The sequence below is a fragment of the Trifolium pratense genome, linkage group LG3, assembly GCF_020283565.1.
Source record: "Trifolium pratense cultivar HEN17-A07 linkage group LG3, ARS_RC_1.1, whole genome shotgun sequence".
NCBI lineage: Eukaryota > Viridiplantae > Streptophyta > Magnoliopsida > Fabales > Fabaceae > Trifolium > Trifolium pratense.
The window spans coordinates 46,015,201-46,035,454 of NC_060061.1; the positions used below are offsets into that span (position 1 = coordinate 46,015,201).

The 20,254-nt window shown below is 32.7% G+C and overlaps 3 protein-coding genes and 1 non-coding gene across 5 annotated transcripts; all 4 read right to left on the reverse strand.

Annotated features, from left to right (window-relative positions):
- Positions 1-1,848: 1,848 nt before the first annotated feature.
- Positions 1,849-2,671, reverse strand: LOC123916164 (glycine-rich cell wall structural protein-like). Its single transcript, XM_045967549.1, has one exon. It carries the CDS (start codon positions 2,591-2,593, stop codon positions 2,087-2,089), a length of 507 nt encoding a protein of 168 aa, XP_045823505.1. The 5' UTR covers positions 2,594-2,671; the 3' UTR covers positions 1,849-2,086.
- A 5,719-nt stretch (positions 2,672-8,390) lies between these two features.
- LOC123919210 lies at positions 8,391-8,496 on the reverse strand. Its single transcript, XR_006813121.1, has one exon. It is a non-coding gene; the product is annotated as a small nucleolar RNA Z279/snoR105/snoR108 (small nucleolar RNA).
- A 1,168-nt stretch (positions 8,497-9,664) lies between these two features.
- On the reverse strand, positions 9,665-10,496 carry LOC123916166 (glycine-rich protein 23-like). The gene has a single exon (XM_045967550.1). It carries the CDS (start codon positions 10,353-10,355, stop codon positions 9,873-9,875), a length of 483 nt encoding a protein of 160 aa, XP_045823506.1. The 5' UTR covers positions 10,356-10,496; the 3' UTR covers positions 9,665-9,872.
- A 1,930-nt stretch (positions 10,497-12,426) lies between these two features.
- LOC123916484 lies at positions 12,427-18,293 on the reverse strand. Of its 2 annotated transcripts, XM_045967954.1 has the most exons (15): positions 18,245-18,293; positions 17,939-18,051; positions 17,222-17,304; positions 16,455-16,661; positions 16,135-16,232; positions 15,717-15,910; positions 15,449-15,627; positions 15,006-15,350; positions 14,848-14,912; positions 14,688-14,736; positions 14,407-14,569; positions 14,239-14,323; positions 14,082-14,151; positions 13,518-13,658; positions 12,442-13,132 (listed from the first exon to the last, which is right to left on the reverse strand). In XM_045967954.1, exons 2-15 carry the CDS (start codon positions 18,045-18,047, stop codon positions 12,803-12,805), a joined length of 2,118 nt encoding a protein of 705 aa, XP_045823910.1. In that variant the 5' UTR covers positions 18,048-18,051; positions 18,245-18,293; the 3' UTR covers positions 12,442-12,802. The 2 variants fall into 2 exon arrangements, with proteins under 2 accessions (XP_045823909.1, XP_045823910.1); XM_045967953.1 differs by lacking the exon at positions 18,245-18,293 and having other exon boundaries at positions 12,427-13,132; positions 17,939-18,161.
- Between the last annotated feature and the right edge of the window lie 1,961 nt (positions 18,294-20,254).

Below are 20,254 nucleotides of genomic sequence, written 5' to 3' on the forward strand. Positions count from 1 at the left end.
TCTTGTTTTTTGGGGGGAGTATGAAGCACAAAAGGGCTTAAGTTTTGGCATATAACATTGCAATATGGGTTCACTATTGCGATGTTTTTTCATAGTTTGACGTTGTAATAGATTTCTACCGTTGATTTAAGTTCCGACAGTTTTACAATGCATGTAACTTTCTTAAAAGAAAAATGTTAACATATTAGATAAATATGGAAACATTCTCTTGAGAATTGTATATTCAACTTTTTAAATATTAAATATTTTACGTTATTAACCTTGATATCACATATTAAACAAATCTCGGCTGCTTACCTTGTATATTCAATTGTATATTCAACTTCCATAATATTGTGGGAGTTAGTAAACTACCCTTTATTTCTAAACAAGTAATTATATTTTTGACACTTATATCATGTCATCTAAATATTAATCATTAAAAGTGTCCAAAGTTGGAAGGTCCACAAAATCCTTTTTTCTCTTTCATGTTTCTTTTCTCAACTAATCACACCAAAAGTGATCATGGCATTTCATTGAGTTTAATGGTTACCTAAGGAGAGACATGTCCTATATTTTCGGTGATGAGTTAATGAATCCATCGATCATATTCTATTATTTCAATAATTCATTCTTTACATTTATGATGGTTAGGTAATGTTGAAGTACATTAATAAATAATTTTGATCAATATGGTTTCACATCAATACTTTCACATTTGCGACTGAGTGAATTATTCTTGCCATTTGCATCAATATGGTTTCACATTAATGCCTTCACATTTGCGGCTATGTCATTCTAGTGTATCTGTGCATGCTACAGATATTGAGCCCCTACTGCTTTTTAAAATAAGTTACATGCATTGGTAAAAAAAAGTTACATGAATATTATTACCTGAATAGCGACCGGAGTGCCACAATCCCATTCATTATTTTTATCTACATAAATGCAAGGAGGATGTATAGCTGATATAGGATCACCCCGTCCTTTCTAGCTCTCGGTCCCACTCAGTGCCGCTACCCACCTCTACTCTGATCTATTCATATAGCTGTCACCGTGAAAATTGATTTGATCGGAGAACATTATGTTGGTGTTGAAAAATGGGATGTGGTAGGGGCGTTGGCAAATTAATTAAGTATCAACTGATAAATATTAGTTTTTAATTAAATTTTAAATATCTAATCCATTTTGCTAGTTATTGAGTAAAAATAACCTATTCGTCCATTGAAATTGTAGTGGTCGGATATTTTTCCTTCTAAAATTTGTGAATAGACAAAATAGTTCATGTAATCGAAACCATTTTATTACTTCAACCATCTCATTTTGATGTGTGTGTATATATATTGTTTAAATATAATCACTTCAATATAATATTAATTATCTTTTATAATTATACTTTCTAATCCTAGTATTTCATTTTTTCATACATGATAATAATGGACACATCAATATTTGCTAAGATTAATTTCTAGTTTTAGTTGTGTGGCATATATAGTTTACTTTGTATATGATAAGTTGTACACCGATTTTGGAGTTGCTTGCACATCTTGTGCTAGTTTGTTCATTTTTAATAATTATTTGCTTTGCACATCTTGTCAATAGATTCGTTTGAACAAGTAATTCTATTTGAAATGTATGAGACATTAAATGTGCGGGTAGTATATCTTTAATTTGGTCGAAATTTTTAGTTCGTCATATATATTGTAAAAATCTTTCATTCTTTCACTTTCTTTCTATCACACAATTGCTCTCTATTTCTCTCTTTCAAAATGTAAAATGAGTATATGATATTGTGTCTTTCTACACTATAGTAGTCTCATAGCGTACAATATAATGGACTAGCTCGGAAATGCAATAGTATATAGCATATAGCAAACAAGAAGCTAGATTGAACAAAAAGATAAAGTAGTAAACAAGAAGACCTTAAAACAAGGATACAATTAATAATCAAATTAAGAATTATTTTCATTTTGACGAGTAATTGAGAAGCATAATAGAATAAGCTTGAAGCAAATTACAAGTGAAACTATACGTAAACACATAACGTCACATGATATTAATACCAAAAGCATGCATAAATAGGGAACATTAATTTTCTTCTTTATATTTATGGAAATCCACTTCCAACTCCACCTCCAGCTCCACCACCAAATCCTCCACCGGATCCAGCACCGCCAAGTCCACCTCCTCCTCCACTACCACCTCCACCACCAAAACCACCACCTCCTCCAAGTCCACTACCAGCACCTGCACCACCACCAAATCCCGATCCTCCTCCAAACCCTGATCCTCCACCAGCACCACCGCCTCCACCAAATCCACCACCTCCACCACCACCAAAACCGCCTCCACCTCCTAGTCCACTTCCAGCTCCTCCACCAGCACCGGCACCAAATCCACCTCCTGAACCACCACCTAACCCTCCTCCACTACCACCTCCACCACCAAAACCACCGCCGCCTCCTCCTCCTGCACCTCCACCGAACCCTGGACGACGAAAGAAAGTCTTCTCATCCCTTAAACCCTTATCACTCCCAAGCTTCCTTGCATCAATGCTACTACAAACAAGAACACCAAGAACCACAAAAAGAAGAACCCTAGAACTTGAAGCCATTTTGTGCTAAAGATAGAAATATGAAAAAACAACTTCAAGTTATTTGGTGTGGAGCAAAAGAAGTGATGCTAGGGTTTATATAGCAATGAAAAAGGCAAGGTTTAACCACAAAAATTAATTAAGAACTTTGAAATTACTATGAGAACACTTTAAATTATAGGGACAACTTCTTAACCATGCAATAACGCGTTGCATACATAAATGCTTTCAACTGTTTCTGTTTGAAAAAGAGAGAGTATAATTCCCAACTGCATGTTAATGTCTTAAAAGGTCCCACCCATTATACTCTTACTCACGTTGCTTATACTCTTTTGATCTGTTTATGCATGGGCTTTCAGCCTTTCACCAATAGCTAATACTTTTCATGTTTCAATTTTTAACATTATTTTTTTTTGGTAAGCCAATTTTTAAAATTATAAATTCAAAACAACTTGTACCAAAAAATAAAAAAAAAATTCTAAACAACTTGTACCAAAAATAAAATAAAATAAAATTCAAAACAACTGCGGATTCCGTGCATTTTTTTCTTACACATGATAACTGGGACACAGGTGTGTCTAGATGTTGAGAGTCCACATGTTCATACAAACACTTATATGTAGAGCGTTCCTCCTGACTATAACTTGGCCTTATCGTCGCACCTTTTGGCGTACCTATAATTTTGACTTGATCTGAATGTGGACACATACAAACTGTCTAAACTGTTCTTTCATATGAACCTTTCATCGACATTATGAGAAGAATCTTTAACTAGACCCAACTTCTAATGATTTTAAGAAAAAAATCAACGTTCTCGGGCACAAACATTGCGGATTCCGTGCTATTACTGGCCTAGTTGATATTCTGTTGATGATTACCAAATGATCCGGCTTGAACTGACAATATAATTGAGCTGAACATGCACAAGTAGCGCGATATCTAGCAGTGTTTGATAGTCAAACAAGATTATAAATGAGGTCAAGCACATGCTCTTCCTGCATGTATCGGCTCATAACATGAGGACGCGAATGGATGATTATGCCTGATATGGGGTTTCTACTGGCACAAAAATACAAACACACTATTGTCCAACTAACCGACAACAAGTCTCTAAAATTTATTTCCCGTTAGAGGGTGAACCTTCAGGGAGAGAGACTGATGTGCCTTGGATCAATGGATGGGTGAATGATAACCATTTTACGATGATACATTTGAAGTCGGATTGTCCGTTACCTGAAACGAGTTAGTTGTGGGAAAAACACCGTTTGGAAAGTGCTGTAAATTGGGCCACAGGATATGGTCATTGGATGACTAAGTACAATAGTCTCAAACGTGCTCACAGTGGTATTGTAGTTGGAGATTCGGTCACACCTCAAACTGATAAGAATGTTATAGACCTTGAGGCAAATAGCCACAGTTCAAAAGTTGTTGAAGATGATAGTTTTGGGGAAGAAACGGTGGATCTTGGTACAAGATTAGATTAGATATTAGTTTAGTTAAAAAGCGTATATCGTTAGACTAGCAACTTTAACCACTTTTAAATTTTTTGATGTAAAATGGTTAGAACCCAAAATATTGTTCATAATTATGTGCGCGAAGAATTGGCATATTGTTCATAATTTGATATTATCTATTTTTTTTTATCTATTAACTATGAGCGCGAAGAATTGGCATATTGTTCATAATTTGGACACAAAAAGTCTTTCGTCGATTACCACATTGCTCCCAACCATATTGGTGACTAAAGAACACCTGTAGGAGCAATATATGACCAACCGACGACGGACAATGTGGCCGTTTACAAACGAAACAATGAACGAATAACACAAAAATTGAAGAAAATAAATGCAAGAATTATAATGAGAGAATGAGTGTGATTTTTTTTCACACAAAAGACGTATGATGTAAACTCTTTTGTGTGAAAAAAAAATCACACTTATAGAATTCACCAAGTAATTTGAGCGTACGGGAGACTAGTTTTTTTACTGCCAACATGTTCGCAATTCTATAAAAGAGGATCCCAAATCCCAACCCAATTCTCAAATGTGTATATTTAGGTCTTTTTGAATAAACAACGTTATGGAAATGTTTATTGTTAGAGTTTACATCATAAGCTTTTATATGTTACAAAAGAAATTCTTAGATAAATTGAAGTATTTGGATGTGTCATTATATAAGAAATTATAAATTTAAGATTGACTCAACAAGAAAAATAAGATATTTTTAAAAAGATAAGTGTGAAGAAGAAAAAGATAACCTATAAAAACAAAAAGATAATTTAAGATTGAGTAAAAAATAAATTTTAAAAAAATACTAATATTATGTTGAATGGAGCCGCAAAATTTGAAGTGAAATATTTTTTCATAAGCTCCATATTAAGCCCAATAATAAACATATTATGAGTGTTTGTTAAAATATAGCATAAGTAGCTTATGAAATTGTAAAGTCACTTAAATAATTCGGATATATATTGAATGGTTTTAATTATTCGATAATATCATAGAAATACTTAGATAAACACTTTTATTAATTTATCTAAACACTTATTAGATAATGTCGGATAAATATATTCAGATATATATTGTAGGGATTTAATTGGTTAATTTCGACTAGCCCAAATTAAATCTCTTCTCATAAACTTAAAATAAGACAATCTAATTAAACCGGACTTTTAATCATTTTTTGGGTAGCGATTGGATATCTTCTATTCCAAATAAAATTTCAACCTCTATTTTTAATATTCATCTTGAATTAGATAATTATATAAATGTCAACATAATTGACTTTGCTTCTGACTTCGATTGATTGAGATTTGAAGAGAGGATATAGCCGGTTTGTCTCATTTATAATTGGTGGAAAATAAACTGTGGGACATATAGTATACTCCCTCCGGTCCTTTTTATAAGGAACACTTTGAAAAAATCACACAGACCAATGAAGCACATTTAACATAGTTATTTTCATTTAATACTCTTAAAAATTTTAATTTATTCCATGTATACCCTTATTTAATTACTCTTTATTCAACTAACTTACTTATTTTTAAATTCTCTCTCATAATAAATAAGGGCATAAGTGAAATTGAACATTTAAAATATTTGAAAATTGGTCAAAGTTTCTTATAAAAAGGACCAAATTTTTTGCCCTATGTGTTCCTTATAAAAAGGACCGGAGGGAGTATTAAATGTAATCTATATGCCAGAGTGGAATTGAGAGCAATCGTGGAAAAATTCTTTGATAAACATAAATATAAATATGAGGTGTTAGGCACACTCACATAAACAAGCAAAAATTAAAGAGAAAAGAAATAAAATGATGTTAATTGATGTGATTATATTACTTTTGATTTAAATTTTTGAATTAGTGTGTGTTCTGGACTGGGCCAAAAGCTGGCCGAATTACGCTTCTGCCCGACATTTGGGGCACAACCCAATAAGGGGAGACCTCCCCGACATGTCAGCCAATGACGTGTCCTCCACGACGTAACGGCTAAGCAGCACGTTAAGCACATGCTCATCCATCCAGCCACGCCTTCGTCAAGGAGCCTATCCATTACCCACATATCGTGGAACGGCTCCAACCAAGATAGGGCGAATAACCGTCTCCCCTACGATACAGGGACTATCTTGACAGTTGAGTCTATTGGGCCGGTTATTCCAGCCCATTAGACCAACCTTTGGCCCAGCGTCGGGGGCAACTATATAAGTTCTCCTATACAGGAGAGCCAGGTATTTTATTCTTTACTCTCTCTCAATCTTCTCTCTTGTATCTCTCGTACTCTTTGCTGACTTAAGCATCGGAGCACCTGCAGGTACAAACCCCCCCTCCGGTGGACGAATTGCTCAACGGACCGACCATCTCTATTCTGATCAACAAATACGATCAGTGTGTGTGCACCCAAATAAAATATTATTTAGGTTTGTGCCTATCCAAATCTTTCTCCAATATAGTGATCATAAGGTTTGGAGAAAAAAGGATTGTGATGATGGAGATAGTTATACACGGATATAAAAGTCCACACAAGTGGGAGTTTGTTGGGAGATAACTTCATATCCTGCATTCAATGAATATATACCAACAAAAAAAAATGCTATGATAGTTCAAAAGAGAAGATGAGGCAATATACACCTTTTTTTTGGGGGGGGGGGGGGGGGGGGGGGGGGGGGGGGGGCGGGTGATGAAATATAGATAATTTTGCATGCCTAAGTCTATATTCGTATTTGGAATTTTGGTTTTACTAAAAAAAAGTCTATATTCAGGTTTAAACTAGGCAAAACCTCGGCATGTGAAGAGTGTTAATTGGGATCACTGATTTCTTTAGTGTGTTTTGTGAGGCGACTGAGGAGTCGGTCGATCATCTTTTTGTTTCCTGTGACCGGGTTTCTCCGATTTGGTATCGTATTACTAGGTGGCTAGTGATCTAGTATGTGTGCCCAAATAGAATAATGCAAGTTTTTGAGAGATTCTTTGGGATGGGTGTGGGGCGTCGGGACGGTCAGGTATGGTTCTAATATGACATGTTGTTGTGTGGTCTATGTGGACCTCCCAGAACGATATTATCTTTGTCGGTGGGTCTTCAACATTTGATATTCTTGTGGATAAGGTGAAACTTTCCTCTTGAAAATGGTTTCTAGGTAAAAATCATGTATTTTGACCATTTTATTTATTATATATAATTTTCTATTTGCCATTAAAAAACTAATATTTTTTGGAGTTTTAGTACTTTTATTAAATAAATAAAAATTAATTATGTGACTAAATTTCTCTAATTACACGATCCGTGACAACTTTAGGCCCTAAGCCCAAAGTTAACTCTAGAGACTACAATCTACATCCTTATGTTATGGTTGCTACTTGCTACCTAAAAGCAAGCCATCACAAGTCGCAACATATTTTTCACCTGTCAACTTAATTAGCAAGAGTATTCATAAAATCGAATTAATGATTATCAAGATTTTCCTTGAATTCAGGCATAATATTCTTCTCGTTAAGTTGTTCAATTCGATCTTTTCCGATTTTTTTCTGCATTTTTTGTACTAAGTTATTTTACAATAAAAAATAGAAAAAGTGAAGTTGTATCTTCCAAGTACGATTTTACTTTAAAAGATAAAAAGACAAGTCGTTGTTGGCAGATACAACTTACCCCATTTGTATAATTGTTTTGAAAAGTACACTCGTTTGATAAATAATGTGAAAAATATATTTGGTATAACCTCATATTTTCCCAGTAGTTGTGAATGTGTTTTAAGGGGTATGCCATCCATAAATAGCATAAAAAATATGATCAATAGCAAAAAAAGCTAAATTGAATGAAAATGGTAACAGTAAATAGTTTTATTGGTAATTAATCTTTATGGTCAAGTTCCTTATTTTTTTGTTTTAGAAAAATAAGCTCAGCACCACAAGGACATGCAAGTAACAATGGACATATTTATTGGGCATGAAAGGTAGCTTGGAGATTTTCAATATAGAGCCTAGAACCCTGCTTCAGGTGAAGGAAGAGGAGCATGGAATTGGATTCTCCGTTGTAAACTTGTAATTGCATATGTAATACGGTTAAACCTCTCAACCATCCAATTTAAATCGACCGTTGTGCAATTTAACTGTGATCTATACTGTTCGATTTCAAATCAACAGCTAGAATTTATTACTAATCTTGATCCAAAAGTGTGGCCATGTGTTGATTTTCAGGTTTTCCAATTAAGTTAATCAAGAAAGAAATTGAACTCTCAGTAATCGTAATCATAGTTCAACAAACAAAAATATTTTATTATTTCTAATGATTTATCATTTCGTCTATCTAAAGAAAAATAAAACTAATTTCTTGGTAATATTACAGGAGAGTGCCCAATTGTCGTAACCAGGCTTGGGTCGAACACCCAACTTGCATATTTAATGCAAGACTCGACCAATCCTCATTAGTCATTTCCCATTACTGCCTGAAGGATCATGCTTTTTCATTTCTTAATCATCTATTCTTATAGTACCCAATTATTCTCCATATCCCCATTTCACTCGATGTGGGACTATATAATATATAATGTAACGCACATTGTTGTCTACTTAGAACTCAAATATAACATCGCCACCACTCCCTCTATTTCTTGCTTTAGCTTCTGTCTATTGAAATTGTATTGGAGCAAAATTAAGCTACCAAAACCTAAATTGAAAACCATGGCGTTAATAAACAGAAGCAAAGAGCAAGTAAAAAATTCTCTAGCATCATAATGGCAGAAAACCTTTGATAAATAATGTTAATACTAATTAATAGCTAGCCTTCCTCTGATATTATATGGACAGAAAATCACACAACCAAGCACCCCTTCTTCCTCCACCTTTTCAATACTTAGGAACTTGAGTGATCACAACTTACATTTTTTTTGCATAATGAAGGGGAAAAGCCAAAAAAAAAAAAGGATTACAAGGTTATATTACGGGGAGTAGAAACTCCCATAACATCATCTAAACACATGCGTTCTAAATTCGCCGGAGGCATATTAAAATAAGAGAAACCTTGTGTAGTGCATCCCAATGAAGCTATAGCATCGGCTACATTGTTTGCTTCACGGTAAACATGAGAGATGCGTACATTCCAATCCATATTCATCGACTATCGAATTCTATTTAGGAGAATACGTCCACTTACATATTTAAGGATCAGAATCACTATTTCTTCATTTTTTATATTAAGATATACATTTATACAAGAAAAACAATATTCCAGACTTCCAAGTCTTTATTATTGGCATCTTTAGGACAAGAAAAAGAAGAGGATATACTAAAAACAATATTCAACAATTCAATTCTACCACTCAAGCTGACAAACTTGTTGGACTAGGAGACCAATCTTAATTAGACAAAGAATGTCCAACATTCACCACGCCAAAAAAAGGCCTTAAAAAGGTAATCATTGATGGTGCTATTCCAACAATTGCTGTTAGGTAGTTTTTAAAAGTTCTTTTTCAAAAAGTACTTTTATGAGTTTATCAGGAAATTTGTGACATCGCTTTCTTCATGAAGAGTAGGCAAAACTTTTATTTTTGGCATGGACTAACTAAAACAAGAATTGATTCAAAAATGGTGCTTACTATATTTTTTGGTAACCTATTTTAGAAGTTTACTTCATATATATGACTGAGAACAAGTTTTTATAACCGGTTTAAGAATATGTTTAAAATTCGACAAATAATTAAGAAATACAATAATGGTTGAAACAAATCAATAGTGAAACTAGGTAAACACATAAAGACACATGTTATTAATACTAGTGCTTGATAAACATTAGTTTCCTTCTTTATAATCATGGAAAACCACTTCCAACTCCACCTCCAGCTCCACCACCAAATCCACCACCGGATCCACCACCGCCAAGTCCACCACCACCACCACCTCCAAATCCTCCTCCGCCACCTCCTCCAAGTCCACTACCAGCACCCGCACCTGCACCACCTCCAAATCCTGATCCTCCTCCAAACCCTGATCCTCCACCAACACCACCGCCTCCACCACCACCGAAACCTCCTCCACCTCCAAGTCCACTTCCGGCCCCTCCACCTGCACCTGCACCAAATCCACCTCCTGAACCACCACCTATCCCTCCTCCACTACCACCTCCACCACCAAAACCACCACCTCCTCCTGCACCTCCACCGTATCCTGGACGATGAAAGAAAGTCTTCTCATCGCTTAAACCCTTATCACTCCCAAGCTTCCTTGCATCAATGTTACTACAAACAAGAACACCAAGAAGCACAAAAAGAAGAACCTTAGAACTTGAAGCCATTTTGTGATATAGCTAAGAAATATTAAAAACAACACGTTGTTATTTGGTGTGTAGCAAAAGAAGTGATGCTAGGGTTTATATAGCAATGCCAAAGGCAAGGTTTAACCACAAAAATTAATTAAGAACTTTGAAATTACTATGAGAACGCTTTAAATTAGAGGGACAACTTCTTAACCATATGCAGTAGCGCGTTGTTTCAACTTTCAACTGTTTCCGTTTGAAAAGTAGTTCCCAACTGTTAAGGCCTTATAATTAAGGTCCCACCACACTTTAATTATATGGCAATTGTCAGAAAAATGGATATTCACGTTGCTTTTAAACTTTTCATCTGTTTCTGTATGGGCTTTCACCCTTTCATTTTTTTTAATTGCAAATATATTGTTCTACAGAAAAAGATAGTACTAATGATGTATTTTAGAATATTAATGATATCTTTAGGATAATGTTTTGCTGATTATTTTTTTTTTAGAAATATAATGTTTTGGTCGTAAAGCAGCAATAAAAGACCTTTTGAATCTGATAAACGCAACAAGCAGTGGTAAAACTCTCTCATTTCCAAAATAATTGTTGTATTTGATCTTGTACATTTGTCATGTACACTTTTGATATTTAATATATTTAGTTGTATATTATTAAAAATAAGTATGTAAAAAAAAGGAGTTGGATAGGATAGAGACATGATATGATAAGGAGCTGGATACGACGAATAGTATAAAAATATCACATTTATATAATGTTAATATTTGTCTTTTTTTAGATTGTTAATATTTGTCTTTATATATTAGTAAAAAAAAATATTGTCAAAGTAGCTTATATGAATATTGCATACGGTCAAATTGTGATCATTAATGTATTGGTTACCATTTTTATTAGAAAAAGAAAAGTTGTTATCTGTTAAATTCAGTTTCTACTTAGAATTGACCCCCGAACCAGATTCAATTGGTGATGAAAATTAAAAAATTCAGTTTCTACGGTTATATGTCAAAGTAGTTTTTTTTTAGCAGAAAAATTTCTTTATTAACAAACTCACCATAACATAAGACATATTTTTTTTTTACATAAGTTAGTGTCTGCCTGATCCGCTAGTATAGAATAAATTATTTGAAGTTATTAGATTTAGTTCCTATTTTTATAGATTGATGTTTTTTTTTATAAACTAACTTATTTGATGTTATTAATTAGATTTGGTTTATATTTTTATGTGTAGATTTTTTCCTCAGGAAGAAATTGTGTAAAATCACATTTAGGAGTAAAAGATTTGATAATTAAAATGTGAGGCATATCTATGAATTTGTAATGAGCTATGATGCATATCTATTGTTATTGCAACAAATAGTTGATTTTATATATGTTAATTTTTTGAACTCTCAAAACCGTTGTATATCATTTTTTTTTTTTTACATTGAGCTGGGATCGAATCCATTTTTTTAGACTAAACCTAGTGGTTTTATATCATCTTATTGTTTTATGTCCCAAAAAATATCTTATTGTTTGTGACTACATTATTATTTAGAGGAAAATTAAGTGTGAAATTGTTGAATAATTTTAATAAAATAATAGCAATAATAATAATATATTAAAATAAAAGTTAAATAAATTCGATAGAATCAATATGTAGAAAGTATCGATTTTACATTTCTTTTCATTATTTTTTTAATGGCATTTATTTCCATTATTTTATTACATATTATTATAAAATTAAATCAATTTTTTTTGGTTTTTCACCACCAGTTTAATCTGGTTCGGGGGTCAGTTTTGGCATCAAGTGGTTCCAGCCCCCTCCCGATCGCAGTTGCGGGGGATCGAACCGCAGTCCTCCCTACCAAGTTCAGCGCCAATCACCAGTTTAAATTAAATTTTTATTAAACTGTTAAGTGTCTATCATATAATTAAAAAAAAAAAATAGATGATTTAGATTTGATGTCAAATAAAAATTTGATATTTTTGTTTCAATTGCGCATGTATGTTTACGACTATTCAAGTTTTCGCAAGTGTTGCGTCAAAAAAAAAATTCGCAAGTGTTTTCTTGAAAATATTTCAATCATGCAAGCAAAAGTAAAAAACTGTGAAGTAAAAAACTATAAAATTTGTTTGAGAAGGGAGGAAACACATGTGATTTTGATTGATCATCCTTCTACAATATAATAATGCCTCATCAATAAGTTAAGCTAAGTAATAGTTGGTGTACTCCATAATAATAAAAGATTTAAGGACTATACATAATACATGTAAAAATGTTTTACATAGTCATCTAATCACATCACAACATTTAAATATTTCACTAAATAATATGAAAAATATGACTTCATGACTATGTAAAACATTTCTATACTATGTGTCCCTGTCGGTGTATAGTCCTTAAACTCATTAAAGTTTGCAATTCACTAATTAATTTTTGAAAAAAAATAAAGAAAATAATTTACGGTTTTAGAGAAAGATTGCTTATCCTAAATATGAATTATTGTCCAATCATCTTCCATAGAGGGAGTTGTCTCCGTAGGGGACAACTTTCCTTCTTTGGGAGGCTTCTTTGAGAATAAGGTCGACTTCTTGTCAAAGAAACTCGAAAAAGATTGTCGAATCTTCTTTTCTTCATTGTTGATCTTATCTTTCAGAAAAGACCTTGACAAAAGTTTATCTTTGCCAGCAAAGATATGGCTAAGCTTCTTGAACCGACGCTTTGTTTCACCGGTAGTTGCAGTTGATTCTTCTGAAGGGTTCATCATCTTTAGTGCCTCCTCAGGATTCAGCAACATTGTCTCCACTGTTTCATATACCTACATTGGGACATGACATGACCATCAATGTTTTCCTTAGGATTGAAGTTACTACTATTGCAAGTTAAAATTTTCAAGTCCTTAGAGTTTCAAAATGGTGAAGAGTTACAAAATATTGATCAGTCCTTAGAGTTTCCCTCGGTGTTTGCCAATCGCCGATAACTGTTTGTTCAAATTCTGTTATGCAACAGTGCTATAGTGCCACTATTTGACAACACTTTATACTAAATAACTTATTGCAGAACAATAGCGGTTTCTTTAAATTCAGCATCATTGGAGTTTATTTCACCGGTAACATTTTGACAATTTCATTAAAAATCGATACTAATATGCAGCAAAAGGATTTGGTGAACTAAATTAGTCATTTTAGTCTACTAGTACTCACCTGAACAAGTTCACCAACTTTCTCGCTGAATCTGATGCTTTGACAAGAAGTAATAGCATACTCTTTGCAGTCATTGAACAACTTCGAGAAGTCTTCGTTACCAGAAAGCAATGGTTCAGCAATTGTAAATCCTAAACCAAGCTGTATAATTAAGACAAAAAAATATGATTAGAAATGCAATGAAAATTTCACAGTATAGATCAATAGTATATTCATTTCACAACCAGCTACCTTTGAACTCTCGTCGAATAATTCAAGAAAGTGCAAAATTTAAAACAATTGAAGGATCATAATGATAATTCATTACTTAATCATTCCACTTATTATGTACTATATATCTTCTTGAAGTTTAAATGTTTACAAGTTATGAGAAATTATGATTATACCAAAATTGATAAAACAAAAGCACTAATGGTATTGTATTAATCACTGATCAGAATAAATTTCAAAATAAATAACATATGCTTCTTGTGTCCACATATAATTTACAAAGATCGATTATGGAGGTGCGTAGAATGAAATTTTCTCGTCATATAAACATAACAAAATTGAAGAAGAACTTACTAGTGAAACAAACAGCTGCCCAAAAAGCTCAACTGGTTGAATGTCCTCAAATGCATGAAGAATCCCTTCCCTAAGAAAAATGTAAAATGCCGTTGAAGTGAGACGATTTTAAGGATGAAAATCCAAGTCCGTAACAAAAATCGTTATATAAACTTACACTGCCAAATCCTCATCATAGAGAGGTGCCTGTTTCACAGCAGGTACCGGCTGAGATGTTTCCCAAAATTCGCGCCACAAATTACCTGACATAAACATGTAATGATATTTAGAGAAACATGTTGGAAATGTATCAAAGACTTAGTACTACCATCGTCGACAAGCGTACCTTCTTTCCGCATCCGTCGACTTAGACGACCTCTGGTAGACAATGACTCGCTACCACTACCATCAGAAGAACAACTATCTTCAGTACTTGCTTCGCTTTCGATCCAATCAGGAGGAGAGTACCATCTCACAAAGTCTTCCCAAATACAACCAGGATTTGCAGCCTAAAACATGATCATAAATAAAATTAACTCGGATAGAACATCGCTGCAATAGGCACATCCTAAAATCATTAAGAATGTCGGCGACAGTAAAGAAGTTCTTGTCAAGAGCGAGTCTTACCTTGAAAGCCTGCATATCGGACAGGAGTTGAGAGCACCCGGCACCGAGACTGACCAAAAAGGTAAAGAAAATTGTCAAGAAATAGTAACTATAACTTCATAAAGGCAAACATGCCGCGAAACAAAGATATAAGATATTGAATCTCAGTTAGTGTACAGACCTCCCTGTCTGCAGCACAAATTCCTCGTTCGCTTTGATCATATCTTCGGTAAGCAACACTCCTTGCTACATGAAATAGACACTAATGTTTAAGTATTGAAAATTTGGAACAAGCATAAGTCATGATTTTGTAGTAACAAATATATGTCAAATTCAAACCTGGGTGATAGGAGAGTACGCAGGCTCGCCAGTTTCCAATAACATCATATTTCCAGATGGAGAATGAGCACCAAGTCGAAGAACAAGCTCTCCAGTACTTACTCGAGCATATAACAAACGACTTGCAGAAGTATCATTGCCACAGTTTGTTGATTCTAATTCATTTGAATTTGCCTTCATCATCATAGAATCAAGCAATTCAGTTGCAATGACATGGCGCTGTTTCCGAGAGACGCAACAATTGATTACTTGAAAATGTTGATAGAGAAGACATGACTTCAAATCTGGAATGTCATCAAGAGGGATTCCAGGTAAATGTTTTTCTTTCGACCAAAGTTTTCTCAGCTGCATAAGTAAAATAAAATCAAATGAGAGTAAATCAAATCGAAAATTCAAGATTCTTAACAAAAGGATTATTATGTAATAATAAGATCAAAACATACTTCAGCAACAAACCAGCACCAAAAAAATGCCATTTCTCGAAGGGTCTTAAAGCTTCCGATTACTTCAGCTAGCTTAACAACAAGGCTTTCAGGAGGAGCACCATGAATATCTTTTACAAAAGATGTTATGTCAATTTCCTCCAAATTGGAGTTGATCTTCCTTCTAAGGAAATCTCCCTCTGAGAACCAAATACCGAAAAAATGTATTAACATAAAATGGTTCGTTGATGCAATTATATTATACGAGAGCCGTCTAAAATACACATACCTGGATCAAAAAGAGAACAAATCAAACACACAACTTTCTCATTGCTACTAAACTCAGAGGCAAGTTTGTACTCTTTCCCGCGTAACACTAAAGCCTTCACCGCAGAGAGACTTAAGCCTACCCTCTCTTTGGAGGGTGAAGAACCTCCTGATGAAGCTGCAAAATCTTTCATTGAATTTGCTTTCCTTCCAGCCCTAGTAAAAAAGAAAACATTTTGAGATTGTTATGCGAAAATTATTTTTGAATAACAAGAACGAGACTCTTAAACATTAATGCTGCTCTTTCAAAGTTTCACTGAGAGGTAAGCAAAGTCTGATCAATGATTATTTCAGTCAGGATTTGAATTCAGATTCTCCTGAACGATTCGTCCTTAACTGAAGTTCATGGAATAGATAAGAAAAAGCTGAGCATAACTTACTCAACAGCTATAGCCAATTGCTTCAGGACAGAAGATGGAGGAATAGGCCTTTTAGCCGCAGCAGTTAAGCCTTCAACCGAGAGAAATCCTTCTGAAACCTAGCGTCATTAAAGCAATCCATTTGAATACTTGAATAAGAAAATTATTGAAACAATGTCAATCTTATGTTCAATTTACTGAAAAGATTTTGCAGACAATTATCCTTGCGATTAATAGTAAGTATGCATTAATAATGAAAATGTGCATCATTGGCATTTATAATCGGATTTTTCACATAGTTGGAAGATTAAATTCTTGGTTTAGATTTCATATCTTCTTACATTGGCATCAAGATCCTTTTTCACATGAACAATGCACATATCTTCATCATTAAGTGGAACAGCAGCCATGCTTGCATCTCCAACCTTTTCTGTAACTTCATTTTCTTTACGCCCTTTCCGTATGTTGTTAATTCTATCTTTCCATTCCTGCTTTGTTCCTCCTATATTTCGAGGTTTCCACTTAATTTGCTTCAATTCACTCAGAAACTGCACAATTCCATCACATTCACAAATATCAATTGTATAAGTACTAAGTAATAAGTGAATTTGTAGTTATCATCTTTAGGCCAAGAGGTATTTTGGACTATAAATTTTGCAAATTCTCATTCGTAGAACCAAACATGCATGCGTTAATCCAAACACGCAATTCTATCAAGATTTTCACTTCCATATTAGAATTTCAATTAAAACTAAACAAATTTATTTACATTTGGTAATTTAATTTAACTTAAGTTCATTTTTTATAATTCACACACAATGGAATTGGAATAGGAGCGTTCAAAGAACCATAAGTCACTACAGTTAGAAGACTATGGTTTTAAACACGACCATGATCTTCTGACTTCAGTGACTACATGGTGCTTTGATCGCAACCAATCCAAATCTCACACACAACACCGACAAGTGAATATTTTAGTTTCACATTTCCATCCTACAATTGCAACTATTCAAATACTTCAAATCAAATTCAACTCTTTATTTTTTTGTAAAAACACAAATTACCCAAAATTCATAGAAAACAAGTAAATGTAAATGCTTCTTCAAACCTTTGACTCATTCTCATTCTTAGCAGATTCAGCTCCCTCATGTCTTTGCCTTCCACAATCGTCACGCAATTGCTTTTCAGAATCTTCACCAATTATTAAAAACAAAACCAAGGTCAATGCACATTCCACAAAAACTAAAACTACAAAACAAAGGTTAAAATATAAACAATAAATCAGCATTTGAGTCCTTAAAATTGTAAGTTCAGTCAATCTAGCCCCTATACAAAATTTAGGACCACAATATCAAATGTTTGATGATTATCTTGATTGTGAAATAGGCTAATCAAGTAAATAAGCATTGCATTGGTTTTGATCATTGATGTTTACATAAGACATATTTTAGAGTGAATAGACAATTTGGTCTCTGAATTTGTAATCATCGTTAAATTTAGTCTCTATATTTTTCGAAATAACAAATTAGTCTATGAATTTGTTCTGTGTCGGTCAATTTCATCCCTTCGTCAACTTCAAACTTTTTTTTATCAGAGAGACTAAATTAATTGACGTTTTTTAATCTAATAGACTAATTTTCCATTACGTAAATTTAAAAGACTAAATTGTTCGACCCTTACAATTTCGAGTATCAAAACACTAATTCACCAACAACAACAAAAAACTCCATTTAGAAAAAATGAAGCATTTGTGAGCAAGAAAAAAAAACAAGATTTTAACATAAAATTCAAAAGGGTAACCGAAAAATAGAAGAAAGAAGCAAACCAAGATCAGATTTAAAGTCCTTGATAACACGTTCAGCTTTGGCAGCAGCAGAATGGATAACAGTTTTTGCTTTCGACACGAAGGAATTATTACCACCTTGATCATCCATTACCCTGGATTCAAGGTGCATAAGTTAAGAATAAGTTTTGAATATCATAAGAAAACTAAGAATTAACATGCATGAAAAATGAAGATATATTATATAGTGTATTTGTAGAATGAAAAAATGAACTAGTCCAAATAATTATGCATAACATAACACGTAAATCGATAAAAGATAAAGAACAAGTAGAGGAGAAAAAGTACACAGAAATTCAAGAAGATGGTGAAGACTGAAGACCAAGTAGATGGTGATGCTGAGTCCTATGGAGTTGGTAGTATTATGGTGGTAAAGGGAGAAAAGAAAACATCAAACAAAATTAATTTTTTATTTTTTTTAGAATTTAAAGAATGAATTTTTTTTCTTTATAGGAAAAGAATTAATTTCTTTTGACTAAAATATAATTGGTTTAAATATATATTCATTGAGGGAAAATATTTTTTATATAGTCAAACAACCGTTGCATCATTAAAAAATTTGATTATATATATTATTAAAACTACATATATTATTGTGTCAAAAAAAATTACATATATTATATGACTCCTAATGTTTTCATAATCTAAAGTTTTTATGCTATAATGAAATTAGCTTCTAAATTTTTTTTTGACAATAATGAAATTAACTTTCTATTTTTTGACAAATGAAATTAACTTTTTTAAAGATATATGAAATTTTGGGATTTGGATATTGTACAATTATTTTCTCATGTTTTCTCTCCTTTTATTAATTTGATGGTTGACAAATGAGAAAAATTAACATTTGAGAAGAGAGAGAAAAAACACCTTTTTCATTTGTCAACCATTAAATTAAAAAAATGAGATAATAATTGGAGATGATCCAAATCCAAAATTTTGGGGTTTTCCACCGACATTTAATTAAAAAGAAATCCATACGTCAATCTTATAACTACATTTAATGACATGGTCAAAAAGGACTGATATTGAATTTTAACATTAAATTAATTACTTTATACTTATACATAGTCTATACGTGTTTTTTTTTTTTACAATATACTTTTTAATTCTTTTTATAATTAATGTATTTAGTCTATAATATAAATCAAATACATTAATTATTGAATGAACTTGAAAAGTCAAAAGTTTCTTAGAAAAAGAACGGGAGGGAGTATAACAAAACTAATTAAAATTGCTTTTCTATTTTGACTTTTGCTATTAAAAATATGTTTGAATTTTTTTTCAAATAATTTAATGACCAGACTTACACATCTTAAATGTAAAGACGTACGTATCTTAATATTTTTTACTATTAAAATATGAATAAAAAATTCATAAAGGTAGTTAATTCATGGTTTAACGAATACTTTATTTTATATAGTGTTATTTTAAAATTGATATTGTTAGGGAGTTCATGGAAGCCTGAGAGAAACATTGAGTCAACTCCAAGACTAAAAGAGAGGGAGACGCCACATCTCCACCCAAAATCTTAAGATATTAGGTTAGTGTGTCACCTTTTTTATAAATCGAACATTCTTCTCATACATAATTGATGTGAGATTTAACCACTCACATTTAAAATCCAACAAATATCTTCGATCAAATATCTTCAAGACAATGTGTCTGTGATTTTTTTTTTTAATAATGATATTTTCGTGATTATACTTAAATTGATAAGAACATTACAAAATACAAAAGAGATTAATTGTTACTCCCTCCGATCTTAAATATAAGCAAAAATCAAAATGTATTTGGCTCAAAAATTTAGACTAAATACATTTTGACTTTTACTTATATTTAAAACCAGAGAGAGTATTCATTAACACATAAATCCAAAATGTTTGTTCCTAAAGTATAACCTCAAATAACTACATGTCAAGTTCCCACAATCGTTATAGATGACTAATCTCTGTCGAAAAATTTGTAGGGTACACAAAATAAATTTTTTTCCTTTCAACCGAATTTTCTCCATACTAATGAGACGTGACTGACCACATGTTTAAGTGGGTCAAAATTTTTACCGATTGAACCAATTATTTTAAATCCATATTTAAATAAATAAGCACAGTTAGATAATTTCAGCGCCGTCACAACTTGTATAAATCAATTATTATCAATCATAAGATAATTTTGCGCGTTTAAATATTAAAAGCGTTTTTTGAAAGATACACGGCTAAACAAGTAGTAGTACTACGTTTCAACCTTTAGTAAAAAAATAAAATAATAAGTAAACGTTGTGCATGCTAACGTAAACATATG

What these genes read in the sequence shown, in the direction of transcription:
- LOC123916484 (XM_045967953.1), bottom strand. Translation starts at nt 18,068, where the DNA reads ATGCACCTTGAATCCAGGGTAATGGATGATCAAGGTGGTAATAATTCC. An exon ending in GGACTTTAAATCTGATCTTG is followed by an intron (nt 17,305 to 17,938) that starts GTTTGCTTCTTT and finishes TAATTGGTGAAG; the next exon opens with ATTCTGAAAAGCAATTGCGT. An exon ending in TTGTTCTCTTTTTGATCCAG is followed by an intron (nt 15,628 to 15,716) that starts GTATGTGTATTT and finishes TTTGGTTCTCAG; the next exon opens with AGGGAGATTTCCTTAGAAGG.
- LOC123916164 (XM_045967549.1), bottom strand. Translation starts at nt 2,593, where the DNA reads ATGGCTTCAAGTTCTAGGGTTCTTCTTTTTGTGGTTCTTGGTGTTCTT.
- LOC123916166 (XM_045967550.1), bottom strand. Translation starts at nt 10,355, where the DNA reads ATGGCTTCAAGTTCTAAGGTTCTTCTTTTTGTGCTTCTTGGTGTTCTT.